The 19,411-nt window shown below is 36.7% G+C and overlaps 1 protein-coding gene across 2 annotated transcripts in view; it reads left to right on the forward strand.

Annotated features, from left to right (window-relative positions):
• Window positions 1-19,411, forward strand: part of LOC123678808 (5'-AMP-activated protein kinase subunit gamma-2) — a 140,919-nt gene that overhangs the window by 15,661 nt on the left and 105,847 nt on the right. For both annotated transcript variants that reach the window (XM_045616038.1, XM_045616039.1), the window contains exons 3-4: window positions 6,526-6,873; window positions 10,247-10,444. In XM_045616038.1, the coding sequence (XP_045471994.1) occupies window positions 6,526-6,873; window positions 10,247-10,444 (546 nt within the window). The remainder of the gene's footprint in view (window positions 1-6,525; window positions 6,874-10,246; window positions 10,445-19,411) is intronic.

Genomic DNA, 19,411 nt, shown 5'->3' on the forward strand with positions numbered 1-19,411 from the left:
ATTAAAAAAAACGTCCTCGATTTCCGAATGAAAACATTTTCTTCCACCAAGACAATGCTCCTCGAACAAGTCGATTACTTGTTCAAATTGTGCGAATTGAGCTTCCAACTGTTTGACCACCCAGCTTATTATACAGATCTGGCCTTTAGTGATAATTAGCTTTTTGAAAGTACAAAATAGTGCTCTGTAAAAAAAAATTTGGCTCTAACGAAGAACTGATTGTTCAAGCTGAAGACTCTTTTGAAAGCAAAGATGAATCTTTCTACAGAATAGTATATTGTGCAACAAGTGGAGAAAGTCCAGCTTTTCTCGCGAGTGTGAAACACGAGTGACAAAAGGACTTTCTCCACATGTTGCACACTATACTGTTCCTACAATTGCTATGGAAAGTAGCGTATTCTTCATAGCTTACTCAATTTCAAAACTATGTAGTGCTCATACTGTGAGAAATATTATTTCTCACGGCACTTTGCCCACACCTCGCTTGGTAGACCAATGAAATTGCGCTTTTGAGTCGTTTCTATGGAAACGCAATAAATTAGCACATACTGTCAACGAAGGCCATTTTGATTTGAATCAAGTCCATTACTTGAATTACTGAAATTTGTGCAGTTGTAGGAAAAGTATAGTGTGCAACATTTGGAGAAAGTACTTTTTTCGCTGGTCGCTATTCAGGTTCGTGCCACAAACTTCCACACTCGTGAGAAAATTTGGTCTTTCCACACTTGTTGCACAATATACTATTTCCTACAAATGCACAAATTTAAATAATTCAAGTAATGTACCTAATTCAATTCAAAATGGTTTTCGTTGACTGTATCTGCTCATTTCTTACGTTTCCATAGAAACGGCTTTTCAGAAGCCTAATTTCATTGGTCTACCGAGCGAGGTGTGGGCAAAGTGCCATGTGGAATAATATTTCTCACAGTATGAGAAATACATAGTTTTGAAATTGATTAAGCTATGAAGAATACTACTTTCCATAGCAATTGTAGAAAAAAGGTGATGGAAAGTTAAAAAAGTTTTGAAGTAGAGATTATAAAAACCAATAAAGTCTGAATGTGTTTTCACTGGTTTGGCCTGGTAGTTATTGAGTGAAGTGTTATGTGACTACTCAAAAACTTCCATTAACGTTTCAAGGCTCTCTTAAATCAAATGGAGATTGAATATTTCTGAATATCCATTGACCTATCGAGTGAGATGTTATTCAAGGCAGACTACGCCACTGGCAGTGGGTACGATTCCACAGATCGGAGACTGGTCCAAATCACATTTTGTTTACATCATACAGATTCATAATGAAAACAAACTAGCGCTGGAGATCTCCTAGTTTTTGACGTATAACATGTAATTCGCCATAAGTTGTTAGATTCGTGTCGACAACAAACCATAAAAATTCCTCAAACGTCCCGGTCGAGCAGTGTTTATTGCAAGAATTGCTTTGAACTTCGATCTTTCCAGAGGATTGGTTTAATTAGAATCAGAGAAATATGTACTTATTGCTAATGTGAAATCGATCCGTCTGTGTAATTATGTCAATTTATTCGCGAGTTTACTCTCATTAATACGTTGGATATGTGGGGTACTCATTCAAAGTTCAAATTCTTTTTTATAATAATATACAGGGTGTTCGACTATTAACGCGACGTTTCATTACGGTTGAGCGCTGAAATTTTCGATTTGTCGACACAGTATGATCAGGCTCCATCAGAGACATTCTTAGATTATTCGGAAATATACAGGGTGTACCAAAAAAGTGTAAATGACCAAACATGTTTTTTCTTATGGAATACCTTGTTTTTTTATTGAATTGACCTTTTTCGATTCTTCATAACTTGAAGGGTCTTTGGAAAAACCTGACAACTTCGAAATTAATGAACTTATTTCAATGAGAGTCGGGAAGTGAATCAGAAGAATGGAGGTTAGTACTGACTTTTCGATAATCATTGAGAACTATATATAAAGGGTGTTTTTTTAAGAGCTATAGAACTTTAAATTGCAATAAAACAACGATGGATTATTCGATTGACATGCATTTTATTTATCCGCAAGATAATCTTGTGGCATTACATTTTAAATATGAATTCTGGCATATGATCGCCACGGCTGACTCGGGTGTAGTCCAATCTGGACGTCCAATTTTCCATTACTTCTTTTTCCAACATTTGTGGCCGTATATCGGCAATAACACGGCGAATGTTGTCTTCCAAATGGTCAAGGGTTTGTGGCTTATCCGCATAGACCAATGACTTTACATAGCCCCACAGAAAGTAGTCTAGCGGTGTTAAATCACAAGATATTGGAGGCCAATTCACAGGTCCAAAACGTGAAATTAGGCGGTCACCAAACGTGTCCTTCAATAAATCGATTGTGACACGAGCTGTGTGACATGTTGCGCCGTCTTGTTGGAACCACAGCTCCTGGACATTATGGTTGTTCAATGCAGGAATGAAAAAGTTAGTAATCATGGCTCTATTCACCATTGACTGTAACGTTCTGGCCATCATCGTTTTTGAAGAAGTACGGACCAATGATTCCACCAGCCCATAAAGCGCACCAAACAGTCATTTTTTCTGGATGTAACGGTGTTTCGACATACACTTGAGGATTAGCTTCACTCCAAATGCGGCAGTTTTGTTTGTTGACGTAGCCATTCAACCAGAAGTGCGCTTCATCGCTAACAAAATAAAATGGACGTAGTGCGCGATACGTATTTCGCACAGAACCATTATTTACGAAATAAAATTGCACTATTTGCAAGCGTTGTTCAGGCGTGAGTCTACTGAGAATAAATCACTTGACAGCTGTTGAATCGGTCGCCGTCTTGAACAGTAATGCCAACTTAAAGTTATATACCTCGAAAAAAACACCCTTTAGTAGTCTGTTTCCGGTATAACCGGAAGTTGTAGAGATCTGAAAATATTTTAGGGAGAAAGATCATTGTCTCAAACCCCAATATGCAAATTTTCAGCTGAAAATTATTATTAGTTTTCCATAAACATAAGATTCAAAGTTCCAACCCGATCCATTATTATATGCAATCACGGAAATATTGAGTTTTTTTTTTCGTTATGCTCCTTGAATTTTCTATGGTTCAGGTTTTACGATGAGCATAAAATTTTGCAAAATGCTTCAAATTGTTATTCTACATTTATTATAATAAGTTTCATTTAGACCGAAATCGAATTAATCGAAAGGCCATATTTACGAAACCCCTAGTCAGATTTTGTCCATCAACGAACTTTCCATTGGAAAGTTATCGTGTTCATATACGGAAGGCTAGACGAACGGACAGAATTCAATTTGAGGATGGGATACAACATCACCTGATAGTTTGAGATGAAAAAATGAAGCAAAAATGGACCAAAATACTACTGATCTATCTTCTATGAACTCAAAGAGAATGGATCAATATCATTTCCTGTGGATTTCCTTATATCACGATGTTGGTATTGGTAAATTGATTAATTCAGTGCTAGACGCATACTTAATTTCCTATATGTTGTCATATCTGCTAAGTAGTTCTTCCTGTTTGGCTGTTTTCATTATATGTTTTGACGTTAACTAATAGGAAATAATTCAGTGATACCGATAGCTATATAGCCACTCCATCTGTAGTTATGAGTTTCCTTGTTGCCAACAGGTTATACTTCTGCTTTTACGTGAGTTTCATTTTATGTCTGTGAATGTATCGATTTTATTCGTATGGAAGTAGTTAGGAGTTTGAATGTACGTCTGATAAATTATTCAGTTTATTACGTGAAGTGCTGAGGGTTTTCCGCTCGCCTTTGATTTGTACACTTATTCGACAGCTGATTTCTCTTAATGAAAAAAAAAATTTTACCATATTTTTGTGGTTTCAGGAGATAGAGGGAATTGATTTCTTGAATACTTTGCTTCTCATAGATATCTTTGGAAGTGTTATTTTAAATGTATTTAATTTGGGTGAGAAGTTTCTCCTATATATATTCTTCCAATGTTATTCGGAATTAGAAAATTTATTTCTCGATAATTGACACGAAATATAGTAGAAAAATAAATATACATGAATTAAACAGAGAGTTGATTCAACAAAGGGACTGGAAGTATGATTGCAATTTTGTCATTTACTTAGAAGGTGTATTACATATTTTGTTCGAGTTTGAAGTTTACAATTGAATTGTTGAAATAATGATGAATTTTATTTGGAACTATTTCAATGAGTCAAGTTAATGATAATTCACAGAATCATACAGCTAGTACTCCATATCAATTCACAAATAAAATATACAAAGCATCTCAACATGATATATATCTCAACAAGTGAAGTTTGTCCTATCTTACTCTTCTGTGAAATGGATATTCAAGTCATCAATATACAATTGTTATCCACATTTTGTTATGGGCAAAGGAGGGATAGGATTTATGACCAATAACAGTTGCCCTATGCGCAAACCATGCTATTAACTTCGGTCATGTAAAGTGCAGTAAAAAGAAATCCATAATTTTTGCATGAAAAACAAGGTTTTAATTACCGTAGTTAGAATGATCCGATTCAAGTCGAATATGCGCCGTTTTACTCAGTAATTTGTTACCATTTTGAAGGAAATATCATTATGCCTCTCACATAGAAGTCCATATTGGCAAAAAATTGAGACAGTCGATTTTCACAAGTCTCTGTTAAAGCGAATTTTTCACCAGCAAAATTGTTCGCCATGGAGAGGAACAGGTGGTAATCACTTGTTGCCAGGTCCGGACTATAAGATGGGGGCATAAAAAACTCCCAACTAAGTTCTCGGAGGTTCTGTCAAGTCACTTTCGATGTGTGTGGCCTGGTGTTGTCCTTATGAACACAATTCCTCTCTTATTGGCCAAAGCTGGCCGCTTCTGGGCCATAGCTTCCTTCAGACGGTCCAATTGTTGACAGTTCAGTTTTGAGTTAACAGTTGTGTCGTAGGAGAGCAGCTCATAGTAGATAATTCTCTGCCAATCCCATCAAACACACAGCAAAACTTACCTGGACGTCAATCGTAGCTTGGCCACTCTTTGCGCCGGCCCACCGCGTTTCGACCATGACCGTTTTCGCTTGACGTTGTGGTAAATGATCCACTTTCCATCACCAGCCACCAACCGCTTCAGAAATGGGTCGATTCTGCAGCTATTTGCAGATGGGAATTCGGTCAATGGGTTTCTTGCGTTCACTCGTTTGGTACCCATACATCGAGCTTCTTCTTAAGGCCAGCCTTATGCAAATGGTGACATATGTTTGTTTTTGTGAGGTCGGACTCGAAAATTGGCCTTCCAGTAAGTGGTGCATCTTTGACATCGAAAATACCGGAACGGAATCGACGAAACCAAAATTAAGCGTGATTAGCTGTTACAGTATTAGGATCATAAATAATATTTACATTTTCAGCCGCCTGGCTTGCAAACTGTAAAATAAAGCGCATTTTCTCTTTGTTAGTGTCCATCATTGACCTGCGCTCAAACTAAAAATTAACTACAGCACAAAGCTGTAGTACGATATCTCATATTTCTAACGCATCTAGTGAAAACCGATCGGAACCTTGAAAACATAATAGTGACTTATTTGAAGTGGACACTTCAATTAACAGGCTCAAGAGCCCATTAGATCTTTCATTCAGGTCAACCAGATCACTAGACTTACTAAAACCTAAAGTCTTGCGCATATTCTACGAGGCGTGTATTTAAAGTAAGGTCTCCATTTATTTTTTTTCACATTAAATAACATTTATTCACTAAGTTTCGTACATCGCTGTGAAGCTTGAAATCTAAGCTATTTTTCTACGTAATCGCCATTCACTTCGATGAGCTTCCTCATTCGTACGACAAACTATTGTATCCCCTCCTCGAACCACGATCCCGCCGCCTCGCGCAAGAACGAAATGACCGCTTGCTTGGTATTGCAGGTTATTCACCAAAATTGAATGAATAGAGTCTCTACTGCACACATCTTGGAGTTTTTCGGCCAACTCATTGAGAATCAACCTGCGATCTTTCAGCACAAGCGCCTCAACTTTCCGCACTGTTTCGTCCGAGTGTGACGGCCTGCCGCTGCGCTCCTCGTCGTGAACGTTCAGTCGGCCAGCAGAAAATTCTCTTCACCATTTTCGAACGTTTTTCTCGTCCATACATTTCTCACCATACACTTCTTCCAATGGACGATGAATTTCTATAGGTGGAGTTTTTTTTAGTGTAAAATCTTAATGACTGAACGTAACTCGCACCTGGCGGGAGCGACAACCGGCACTTCCATTGCAAATGGCTGCTACGTCAAGACTGAGCGTCCTAATGAGCTCCACCAGGTGGCGATTGGTGGAGGGGGACCTAACGTATACAACAGTGTTGCGGTACTTGCGGCGATACAATGGCCTTGGAGACCTTACTTTAAATACACGCCTCGTAATCTATGTTCATACTCGAATAATTGGTAATAGATGCGGTCTTTTTTCACCTTAAAAATCCATTGTTACAGGTGAAATGCACCTACAGATAGTCATTATTAACTTTATTCTCTTCCTACAGGAATTAGGGTCCCAACCCCTACCAACCACCGAAGATGTGGAACAGGCGATGCCGCGTCCCCGTTCGGGGACGTGGGGATCCAAATCCGAGTCGAAATCCAAAAAGGACAAGAAATCGAAGCACGAGTCCAAGGCCGAGAAGAAGAAGAATAAGAACGCGGAGAGTCGGAGCGGATCGGCCTCTAGGTCTAGTAGTACCGAGCGACGAAGAGGATCGGTGGATTCGGCCGAGGTATCCAGCCCGAAGAAGGGCGGTGGCATGTTGGATGCATTTCGTTCTAGAAGCAACTCGGACGCGGGGAAGAAGAAGGGCAGCGCGTTTATGGAGAGCATGAGGAGCGCTATGTTGGTAAGTATTGGAAATTCCATTTTTATCCTTAAAGTACCATGCAGGTTCCTCCGTAGCAGTTCCTTATAAATCTTGTCAGATATTATAATAATTGCAACATTGTGTATTGTCTGGATGTCCTTCATCCCCGTCCATTGACGGATATTTCTCTTCCACGATCATTTTTTTTCTGCCTATTCCTCTTTAACCTCCTTCGATTTCATGGTATATGTCCGAGAAAGCATATTTTCCATCTCTTAATATTTTCAAAAAGTTTTCGTTCTGCTAAACCGGCTCTTACGGAGAACGTCTCCTTTCCTTACGCAATCGTAAGATCCAAGAACACAAGACATCCTCAACATCCGTCTCAGGGTCCACATTTCGAATGCCTCAATTTTGTTGGAGATTGCTACCATCAATGTTCCTGTCCCTTACCCGTACTGGAGAATGGATCAAACATAACATTTCACCAAACTCTTCTGAGGCTGAAATTTAAGTCCTGATTTTTAAGAAACTTTCAAAGTCTTCGGAATGTCGTTTCAGCCTGTTCGATTCTGCATCTAATCTCTTGATCCGGATCACATAATTTGTTCACCATGCACCACAAGTATTTAAATTGTGTGACTTTTTCGATGCTTTCTTTGTAGATAGGGTGTTTCATTATAAACTGGACAAAATTATATTATTTTCTTGTAACATGATTACCCATTCCCAGAAAAGATCTAATATACACCTTAAATGACCCAACCTGAATACCCAAAGCATATATCGAGCCCCCGCTATTTCATGTTGGGGCTCTATTAGCCGAGAACTGCGACCAAATTGATATTTTGCTCTTATTCTTATCCCTACCTATTCATACAAACCCAGGAAGGCCGGTAATACTGTTGACGAAACCGACGACACCCTTAGGAGTTTGTGAGTATCCAGACTTTCCCTTGTGAGTGGTACTTAGGCCAGTCAGCCCCGGACATTTTCACACTATATGTTCGGCTGTTTCTACCTCCTTACCACAGAACTTGCAGATGTCATCTGCTGACTTACCCATGCAGTACATAAGGTATTTGCATCGACAGTGTTCTGTCAGCAGTCCCACCATTACCTGAAGCTTAGCTCGTGCCTTAAGCACGAAGCTTTAAGAGCTTCCTGTTAATGTTGGTGAAATGTACTACAAATTTCAATGCTTAAGCAAGACCTGGAGTGTTCCTCCAGAGGTTTTTCCAATTATTCCACTACCATTGTTGGACCGCTGTTAAAGATCTTTATTCAAGTAAACAGTGTGAATTACAAATAGTGCAAGTGTATATAGGACACAATTCAATGGTACATATAAGTATATATCACAAGATAACAAATGGAATGTAGGCAGTGAACAATGGTATAAGTGAAAATCAAAAATTTGTCTCTGATAATTCTCAACCGTTCACTCTCACACACTTAGAGCGGAAAAGGCCATAATCCCGAACACGAACACACATGCAACACGCACAAAACGATCAATTACGCTCTGTGGATCTTGCCAGAGGTACCAAAAAATGAAATGCTAATCTCACGCTCTAAGACTGACATCTTTGAGGATGGACCATCCTCCTCGTAGAGTTGTCATTACGAGGTCCTTTCTAATTTGCGTGGTGTCTATTGAGAGAGCTTGTAGAAGGGCACTGCTTTCTCGGCACCAGAACCCCCTTGCTCCGATGATGAAGGGTAGAACTCGGATGCTCCTGCCAGGATTCCTTGCCGCCACCACCTCCAACAGCTCTGGCTGATCATATGTCGCTCTCTTCAGATGATATGTTTCAGAGAGCGACTTAGGGGCCTTCCATGACACCCACCTCTGCACCTTTAGTGCAGACCATATCGGGCTTTTTGAGCCTACCTCTGGTGTCCCTGATGTGGGGCTCCTCGACAACCTCCCATCCCTTCTTTCGAGCTGCATCGACGATCCTCTTCACGACAAAATTGTGTCTGTTCATCCTCTTGGTATGAAGTGGGCATTGCTGGTGCATATGGGAAAGGGACTCCACCTTACCGCAACCAGCTCTGCACATCCTGGATTCACGGGGGCCATACGGCTGCCCTCTCGTGGGCAGCGATTTAGTTCTCAGCTTGATCGCTGAGATATAGTCCTCCTCTGACCACACCATCGGCGGTGAATGAACGTAAAAATTTGAGGCACCGTCGTTTTCAGCTTGTCCTGTACCTCCTCCATAGAATGATCTCTCCAATATTTCTGCATTGTTCTTGTCGACCGCATGCTTGGTGTTGAGATGTTATTGTTATGTTATGTTATATTGCTCTTTTCCAAGCCCACGGAAATACTTAGTACCAACAGGTTTTAACCTTGATGCCCTTTTCGCGATTTCATCGACTTTGATACCACAATGCCCCGGTACCCTTAGTAGAATTACTTTATTGCCTCTGGCCAGTTTCTTTATGCTATTTCGGGACTCCATGTCAGTAGAGACCCCTGGCTATATAAGTCCAGGGACTTCAGCGTAGCCTGGCTGTCCGTAGTGATCTAAATACGCGCCTCTTTGAGGTTTTTTTGAAACACTATTGGGCGCAAGTATAGACAGGTAATGTCTCGGTTTGCAAGATAGAAGACGCACTTCCTAGGGATCATGAGATCCTTGTTTTAGGCCCATATATCCCCCTAATACCTAGGCCTCCCCCTGATTTTTAAACATCGAGATACCATTTGAAGAATTTTTTGAATAGCTGTTACTATTTGATGATTCATACCAATCAATTTGTAGAACGCAGATATGGATTAATGGGAACTTTACATTTGCACATGCTGAATCCCTTTACCTGGAGAAGCTGACCGTCTACTAGCATATTTCAACACTGAAATCCTCTTCAAATTTGATAAAACAAGATCCAAAAAGAAAAGTATAGCTGGGATATATCAGAATCCATTTCGAAATACTGAGAAATAAAACTAAAAAACCTATCTGTATTGGATTCGTTGATTTGGCGGATGCGCCAAAGTATAATTTCAACGTATCCCATATATGAATTTGCATTTTTGTATAAATTTCCATGATACTTATTCTAAGATTTTTCCTATCCACGTAAACTTAATACACGTTTAACGATGGATTCAAGATCCTTGGAAAATCTAGTAGATTCAAACAATAATAATAATTAAAGTCTTCATTTCGTTCCTATGAATTAAATTACAAAATTTTTAAACGTAAATATTGACTAGTTGACTCGCTTCCAATACCCAAAATCTTTTTATTCTAAGAGAACTCGTGAAGTCTAGGCCGAACCGATTTTCTTGCGAAGTGCCAATAATCAACAGGCGATATTAATAATAATAATAATAATAATAATATTCTTCAGAAAGTTTACCGTCCACTCCAGTTTATTGACTTCGATCATTTTACAGCATACGGGATTGATGCACTCCAGGCCAAAAGCTCCCAGAGACGGATCGGCCCACCCTGTACGTGATGGTTCTTCACATACGCAATACTACCATACTGTCACAGCCGCTTCCTCGGGACGTAGTCCCATAACGAAAGTGATGGACATCTTCAGGAATAAATCGCACGCGTCATCCAACGCTCCGGAAGATCGAAGAAAGGTAGGTTCAATTTTTTTTATATGGAATAGGAAGTTTTGAAGTTTTCAACGATCAGGGAAAATCAAGACTTCCAATTTTTTTTTTGTAAATTGTGGTGTCCTAGAATGAATCACCTTATTGAAAAATGAGGGAAGTACTCAAATGAAGTCAGGAGCTTTTGAGCGCAGGTTCGCGTGTTCCCTTTTAGACCACTTATATCTAAAAATGGTTGTGCATGAATGAATGAGCGCTTAGAGGCTCCTGACGATTTTTCGCTAATGTGAACCAGTCCCAAAAGATCCTGACCTAAGTGCTTCCCTAATTTTTTTCGGTATTCTCCTTGATTTGATACATCATATGTAGACATTCAATGTGACATTGGAGTTTTATTTCAAGGTCAAGTAGGTTTAGAATGGTGAATACACATTTTTTTTTGCAGAATATTAATCTTCTTGAAGAGCTAAAAACATAAAATTTTATCTCTTTAGTTTTTTCCATAAAATTAATTTCTATGGAAATGTGAAGATTGTCTTGATTAAGATAGTCATGTCATGATGATGTAGTTCAAAGTTATTGCTTGCAGAATCATTTTTTTTATATTCCGTATGAACATGTTCTCAAAAAAAAAAAACTAGTTGGTTTTGTGAATTATTTATTCAATCGCACGCATGAGTGAACACCAAGTTGATAAAATCTCACCGCATGCCTAATTTTTAAATTGTTTAGACAAAAAAAATTGATATATAATTGTGGAATCATATTGTGTGTAATTTCAGACAATTTTCTGGTGTATTATTTTTCTCCTTATCATTTTTTTTCTCGTTAATTGATGGGTGTAATCATGGGGAAACATTAGAGCATTAGGTAAAATGTGCCATAAATTTAATTTTTGTGTGCAACTTTCTTGTGAATTTATTCTTGATTTGTTATTTGTCTCTCCATGAGTACTCACTTCTTCTAATATGCTCAGTAGTTATGTAGAAGATTTTCATTATAGCCATTCTAAGCTTAAAACACTTCATTTTCCAAAAACGATTCATTTTATCGCAAAAACGAGAGAAATAAATATTCCTAGTATTTTACTGAAATCACCTTGTAATCAAACTCCAAGGTCATCTTGAATGACCCCATTCGATGTCCCCCCCCTGAAGACTTCAAAACTTTCTCGTGAAACATTTCTTAATCCAGGTTCTTCCCAAGGAGTTATTTCAGTGGATCTTCACTATATATTTCAAGATATATTCAACATGATAGAAATGTCTTTAGCCATTCGTCATAAGTGAATCGAAACTTATTACTTGAGAGCATCTTCAGCTCAAAATTTTAAAATTGTAGACATTGTGAGGAAATGATAATGCGATCTATTCTGAGATCGAACGTCATATCGAACGGGTGAGGTTAGAGGAAATTGGCCTTATGTCAAATTGATTGTCCATGTCATTCCAAACAAAAAGTTCAATTGGCAAAAGTTTTCTTATTGCCTAGTTTTGGCACTAAAGGCCCCTGAAAAATCTCATTTGTTCTCTATGTTTTGAACAATACAAAACTTTATCCTGGATAATTTTCACTATTCTGAGTAATCAAGATGTGAATCATTAATATGAGCACTATTTTTTGGTGTTGTCACATTTGGGCAATTATACAGTATGTCCCAGCAACTTACAATTTTTCAAGTTCAATTATTCGAAAATGGTTACAAATCGCCTTAGCGATCTACAATCAAAAAATATTTATGAATCCTATTCTATAAGTGATTCTATATCACTTTCGAAAATTATACGGAGTATTCCTTCCAAAAGAAAGCGAAAGTTATATTCGAAATGTTCCGTACTGAAAAATCTATCCATTTGCAGATTCATACAGTAAATATTCCTGACGTCACAATAATATATTTGAAAGAAAATCTATTCAAGGACGTCTCATAAACAGTTTTGTAATATTTCTCATCCTTTTTCATGCCTTGAAATTATGAGGTTCGAAAAATATTTTTCGGTACCTACGGAACATTTCGAACTTTCGTTCTCTTTTGAAAGGAACACTTAATATTAGGGAATTTAATCCAGCACCAAAATATCAATCTTGCAATCAGCAAGAATGCGGGATTGTTAACAAAATATATACTCTTTGTACTCAACCTTTCAAACATGCTCATAAAAAGGTCTTATACTATTAATAGCATCTTATAGTATGAAAGTATTCATTTCATGGTAACAGCTGTCAAGTTTTGCCGCGGGTATACTCGAAAAATCTGCCGACAAGTGCTACCTCACAGTTTTTCCAACTAGAAACCATTTGTTATTCAAAATTTGTGATTGGTGGATATTAAGTCGAGGGTTGGAGTTGTAAACAGCTTCCAAGGTGCTTTATCCTCAAAAGCATAAGTGAAATGGTCTTCGGTTTGGTATTGTGTTTTGACGTCTCTATTTGAAGCCTTTCAGTCAAACTCTCAATTTCATTTCGTAATGTTGATTTGCTATGAAGTACAAATGTATCTTCTTGGCCATTTGTAGACATTGACTGTTATCCCAGAAATTCCAGATATTTGCCTGGGTTTTCTTGTCATTAATGAACGGCGCTCTTTTATCATAGAAAATACAGATTTCACCATGTCTGTACACAATGTCGAGTTATAATGACTTTTCAATTTGTTGATCATGAATCGTAGTGTAGTTTCAGCAGTAACTAGTGTTGCATCTCCGTCCGTAGCTTATGGGTGGTTTATTGCTTTCTGGGACGTTTCAAAATAAGTTTGCGCTTTTATTGTCTAATATGCAATTTTAATATTGAATCCCGCACATCCCGCATGGAAAATCCCGCCATTTTGATCCCGCAGAATTTCAGAGGGATCCCGCCTTTGCGGCATTGCATTTATATATCTTATATTTTTTCGAATGTGATGTATAATAAGGCGTAAACTAGGTTTTATAAACATTTTTTGATTGTAGATCTCTGAGGTGCTTTGTAACCATTTTCAAATAATTGAACTTTGAAAATTGTAAATAGCTGGTACACATTGTATAATTGACCAAATGTAACAAGACTGAAGAACAATACTTTTAATAGTATATCATATTAATGACTGTTCACATCTTGATTACTCAACATAGTGATGATTATCCTGGATAACGTTTTGTATTGTTTAACAATGGAGAACAAATGAAAGTTTTCAGGGTCCTCTAGCGTCAAAACTAGCCTATAGAACAACTGTTGCCTATTGAACTTTTTGTTTGAAATGACTTGGACTAACATAGCAAAAATTCAATCAATTTGACATAAGACCACTTTCTCTAATGAAGTGTGCGGTATCCTTTCTAATTTTCAGCCGAAAACTTTTCGCATCGTCCTCATAATATGTATATGTTGCGAAATATAATTGTATAATTATTCAATTGAGGGGAAACATGAAAACTGAATCCAGCTATCATCGATCAATGGTCGTAGTCACAGGTCGGACTGCAATTACATGTAGTATTTTCCATAATCCTTGGTGGTAACATCCGGCTCTCCTATATCGAAATGAAAAGGTGCTCGAAATTTGAGGTGAAAAGTGATATTTTTGTGTACCGTCATGGGAGGAAATTGAGGACTACCAAATTGATTTCGGTCAGTCTAATTTTATCGATAATTCCAGAAATTTGTAAAAAAAAAACTCTTAAAAAAGTATTTAAAAAAAAATATGAATGCATATATGGAGATTTTAAAATTGAAATGGTTGGTTTCTATTTCATCATTTGGCAACGTCGACTGAATCATCTGTAGATTTCTGATGACAACCAATTCGTTCAATTTGATCTTACCAGTTAAAAATGAGTCATTCTGCTATACTCCTGCTTCATGCACTTTAAAGAAACTAAAGATCAAGTTCCCAAGGGAAACAGAAGAGAACTTTGTTCATTAAGGTTATGTTTACATTTTTCTGAAATTTTAATTTTTCCTTGGAAGACTTTTTACCAAAAAAGTTCACTTTCTGAAGCAACAAAATTATTGACCCTTGATTCATAAAGTTGACGTACCTGTTCAAAGTTGAAATGTATTAAATGTCATAATTCAAGTGCAATAACCTCAAATACATCAGCACGGTAGCATTTAAAACTACGTCATTACTAAAAATGGAACATTGCACTTTCAAAAATACATTGAAATTATCAATATCCACTATAAAAATGGCGAAGTCACAGTTCGCAAGACTAAAGCACTTTTGGGTAGTCGTGAAGTATCTTATTCGGCCGGTAATAGTGATACTGGTGGGAAAAATTGAGCTATACGCTTTATTAGTGATGACGTCACACACCGCCATTTTAGTTCTCCTGTCAGTATTCGGAATCCAAACAAACAAATTGTCATTCAAATTAGTACGTTGTTGTTGAAGAAATTGGCTTATTTTGATAAATAAGATTATTTAAGGGATGATTTTACTATTAATTGATAGACAGAAGGAACGAGATTAACGCCAGTATGTTCGAACTTGAAGTTCAACTAATAAACACGTATTTTTACAAAATCTGGGAAATAATACAGAATTCAAACTTACTGGTATTAACCTCGTTCCTTCTGTCTATCAATTAATACTGAAATCGTTCCTCAAATAGTCTTATTTACGAAAATAAGCCAATTCCTTCAACGCACCGTACTAATTTGAATGACAATTTATTTGTTTGGATTCCGAACACTGACAGGAAAACCAAAAATGGCGGTGTGTGACGTCACACTAATAGAGCGTATTGGGACAAGTTAGTGATGTGTAGAATAGAAACTGCGTGCGTCGCTCAAGAACAACTGAGAATATTGCTACTATAGTCCGTAGTATTGACGATGACCCTGGTTTATAGATTCCTTGACGATCTTTGAAACTAGTGATTTTTTTATGGCCGGAATTGGAAGATATTGATGTGGACAACGTTTATTTTCAATAGGTATACCTATACTTAGGACATTGACAATAGACGTGATAATTTTATAACAATCGAAAGCTCGTTACTTGCTAAGTCGAAGGCTGAGGATTGCCAAACCAAGATATGTTGCCCACTCTGTATATATTTCGTTTTGTGAATAATTTCGAAAAAAACTAGTCGATTTCGTGAAACTTTTGTAGAAAACATTTTTTGTACCTCATTCAGCAACAAAGTTAAAGGGGGAGTCAAATTATGTTGAAAACCCCGGTACAACTTTGTTTCCGCCTTTTTGCAATAGATGGCTGTAGCGGCAAGTGGTATTCGAATTAAATAGATCTTAGATGACATACAATAAGCTTAGGTATTTGTAAACATAACGCATTCGAAATATAAGTCGATTTGTGCTTACATCATAAAGTTATTCTGGATTAAACAGTTTACGAGCCGAATTCTCGTTATTTACGGGAGGTTTTAATTTTCTGATTTAATATGATGAAATCTGCGGCTGAGGCTCATCGAATGCTCTCAAATGGTTATGGCGAGACCGCTATTAGTGAAAAAACGTGCCGAGATGTTTTGAAATTTATTTGGAATGAAGTTGTCGAACTCAAATCGTGTTGTCATATAGTGATTGATAATTGCACTGATTGCAATTATCAAGTGCAATTATCAGTGTAATGTTGACATGATTGGGTGAATTGTTTCATATGACATCAAATGACAAAATTTTATTGGTTGTTAAAACTGTCAAAAAAATTTCAAAGTAACACACAAGTAAAGAAACAATCGCAACTTTGCTAGAAAAGTTTCCTGGCTGTGTTATTTCACAAAGAGGTGATCACAATTGTCCACCGAAACCTTTTGAATTAACACCTTTAGACTTTTTCTTTGGGGTCATGTGAAAGATAAGATCTGAGCCAATGATCCACAATCGATTTAAGACCTTTAAGATGGAATTCGTTAAATTAGAATTGGCCATGGAAAATTTCAGGAAAAGAGCCATGTTATGGATCTAAACCAGTTCGAGATCAGGATTCTTACGTTGGCTTATTTAATATCTTTCACATACCAACAGTAACTTATGTCATTTAGGTAAAGAGAACATTACATGACAAATATTCAGTATTTCTCAAGGATTTCTAAAAGCAAAAAAAAAAACAGGGTAATCCATTTGAAATAACAAATTTCATTATCATTCCGGAAAAGAAAAGATCCGACAACAATGTAACTACCACCATATTATCGACCATATCACAAGATTTTCACACACCAAAATCTAAAAAAATCGTGCGATCCGTTCGTGAGATAATTCAGGCGTTTCATACTTAAAACTCGCTCCGAATAATCTCATAAATATCAACAAAAATATCAAAAGAGGTAGTTGGAATGTTTTCATTTAGAACGATTCCAAAATAATCGAATCTAAAGTTGTTCCAATTTGGAAAATACCCATACGCAGGTATCGCGGATGGAATTGATTCGATCGTTACTTTCAACAGATTAGTGGCCCACTTATCTCTCGACCTGGGAAACGACATCGCGCGTCCACAACCGGTAAAAACTTATCGCAATCCACTTACGAGGAACCTTGCCGTGTCCCTTTACCTCTGGGGGTCACGTCTTGTTGCATCCTCGCATCTCCATCGAGATTAGGCCTGGGTCAATCAACACATCTATCAGCATCAGCCATAATAAACAAATAATTCCCTACACAGTGTTTGTTGCGCAACAAGCTTGTAAAGTCGGCAAACCAAATCACTTGAACATCCATCTCTCGGGTAAGACCAGAAAACATCACGCCGGTATCTCCGATAGAACGAATGTTATAATATATATATAATCGTTCGTGGGTCGTCCATGCCATGGTACTCTTTGGATTTCGACCATCGGCAGTGCCGATAGTAACCGTGAAAAGTCAGTGAAGGACGTGCGTCATCTGTTCCTGTGGAAAGTGTTCGACTGTTGTTATTGGTGTTACTGGGAGGTTGTTGCAGTGTTTAAAAAAAATTTTTTTTCGTGTTTTTTTTCTTCGTTTTTCATTTTTATCACATACTGGCCTTTGGTTGTCGCAATTGATTATTATTTATTTTGACAAGAAGTTCATTTTTATTTATTTTTTCGTATGGAACGCATAAATTTAAAGAAAATACAGGATGTTTCCAAATTAGACGTGAACCTTGAAGGAGGTGTTAGTACCACTCATTTGCTGTCGATTGAGCCATATTTATTGATAACCAAAAATTAACAGTTTCCGAGATATTTGAGTTCTTGTGTTTTTTTAAATATTTCTCAGCATACCTCATTTTCGTCAATTTTTTCTACGTTGGCCAAGTTTGATTTAACTTTTGGATTATTTTCACCAGAAAACGATATGATATGTACAAAAAAAGCAAATCTATGCTATATTAGATGTTGAATAAGAATAAGTTTGATTTGAATGTTGGTATATGAAGAAAATAATAGTTAATTAGAATATGAATTTGCCTGCAACTTTCGAATTTCACAATTTATATATCACGAATTTTTTGAAAACCTACCAAATTCCTTTTTTATTATCTAAAAAAGTTTTCGTTAGAATGTAGGCACTAGTTTTGTTCCAGCAGTTTTTGATTTGAAAGGGGAAATGAGCAAACAAAAGAAAGTAATGAATTAAATATTTTTTCATTGCAATTAAACTAGAAATTTCAGTAGAAAATGTATAAAATCATAAATTACCTCCACCATTACTTATACAAGCACGTACCTCATTCTTATTTCTTCAGTTGTTACTTTCCAGCTGAAATTTACTCTCAATCTTCTCGCTGCTTCATCGGTTCTGACGGTGTTAGATCCGGACTTCCCGCTGGCCATGAAAATAATCCAAAATTATAATCAAATTTGGTCAACGTAGAAAAAATTGACGAAAAATGAAGTAAGGTGAGAAATCTTTTTATATCACAAGAACTGAAAAATCTCGTAAACTATTGATTTTTGGTTATCACTAAATATGACTCAAATGACATCAAAGAAGTCATACCAACACGTCTTCCAAAGTTCACGTCTAATTTGGAAACACCCTGTATAGATCCGTTTACCATCCTGACAGATACAAAAATTGCTTGGAATAATTCATGGACAGCCTGAAAATCTGATCTATGAAATTTGAAGGCTAAAAATGGAGATATAAGCTTTTAATTATTCGAAAAACTCACTCAAAACTCAATTTTTTTCGACTCAGTGGCATTAGGCTTCATTTGAACCATATTCTCAAATTGTTTAAAAATACACATGATGTAGCAAAAAAATGGTTCACTATTTCATTCAATAACAAAGAACATGTCACAATTTCAATGAACATTTGGAATAGTTTCCACAAAATTCGATATTGTTAAGGCTGTGACATGTGTTACAGATACAAGTGAAATTATTTAAAATTTCTGTTTTAAACTATTGGGATTTTTCGAATTGGATTTCTCAATTTTTAGAAATTCATTTAGCAGTTTTTCAAACATAGATGATTGATATTTAAATACTTCTTTCATCAAATTCTAAATTTCTATTGCAAAAATGATGCTCAATTAGATAATTTCTAGTCGTAAAAGGTTTAGTTGAATTTCCAGAAATTCATTCAGCTATCCAACGAAAAGACAATAAATCCAAACCCTGATATTTTTTACGATGTTTTGTATAACTTGGAGATTTCTTAATATTATAGGGAACATACACCAAACTGTCAAATTTGCAATGTTAATTAATTTTTTTTTTAAATCCAGTGAAAAATCCATCTTCCTCAGAGTAAAACAATCTTGGTAATATTTTCCTTAATTAATCTAAATATTATAAATAGAAAGTTAACCGTTTGAAAAAATTCGCAGAACTTTCGGTTGTATTGTTTTTTTATTCTTGAAGAACTGATTGATTTTCTGGTTTCTCAAAAGTGCTTGTTTTAATTTGAGAATGGCATTTCCTCATTTTATAATAATATAATATCTAATAATTCCGCATCACAAAATTGAATATCCAACTAGAAGGACCAATTCCTGATAGGGAAAACCATCCGAGGAATTACTTAGACGTTACACGTTACATCGATCAATTACAACTCATATCCAACGAC

This window comes from Harmonia axyridis, chromosome 4, assembly GCF_914767665.1.
Source record: "Harmonia axyridis chromosome 4, icHarAxyr1.1, whole genome shotgun sequence".
NCBI lineage: Eukaryota > Metazoa > Arthropoda > Insecta > Coleoptera > Coccinellidae > Harmonia > Harmonia axyridis.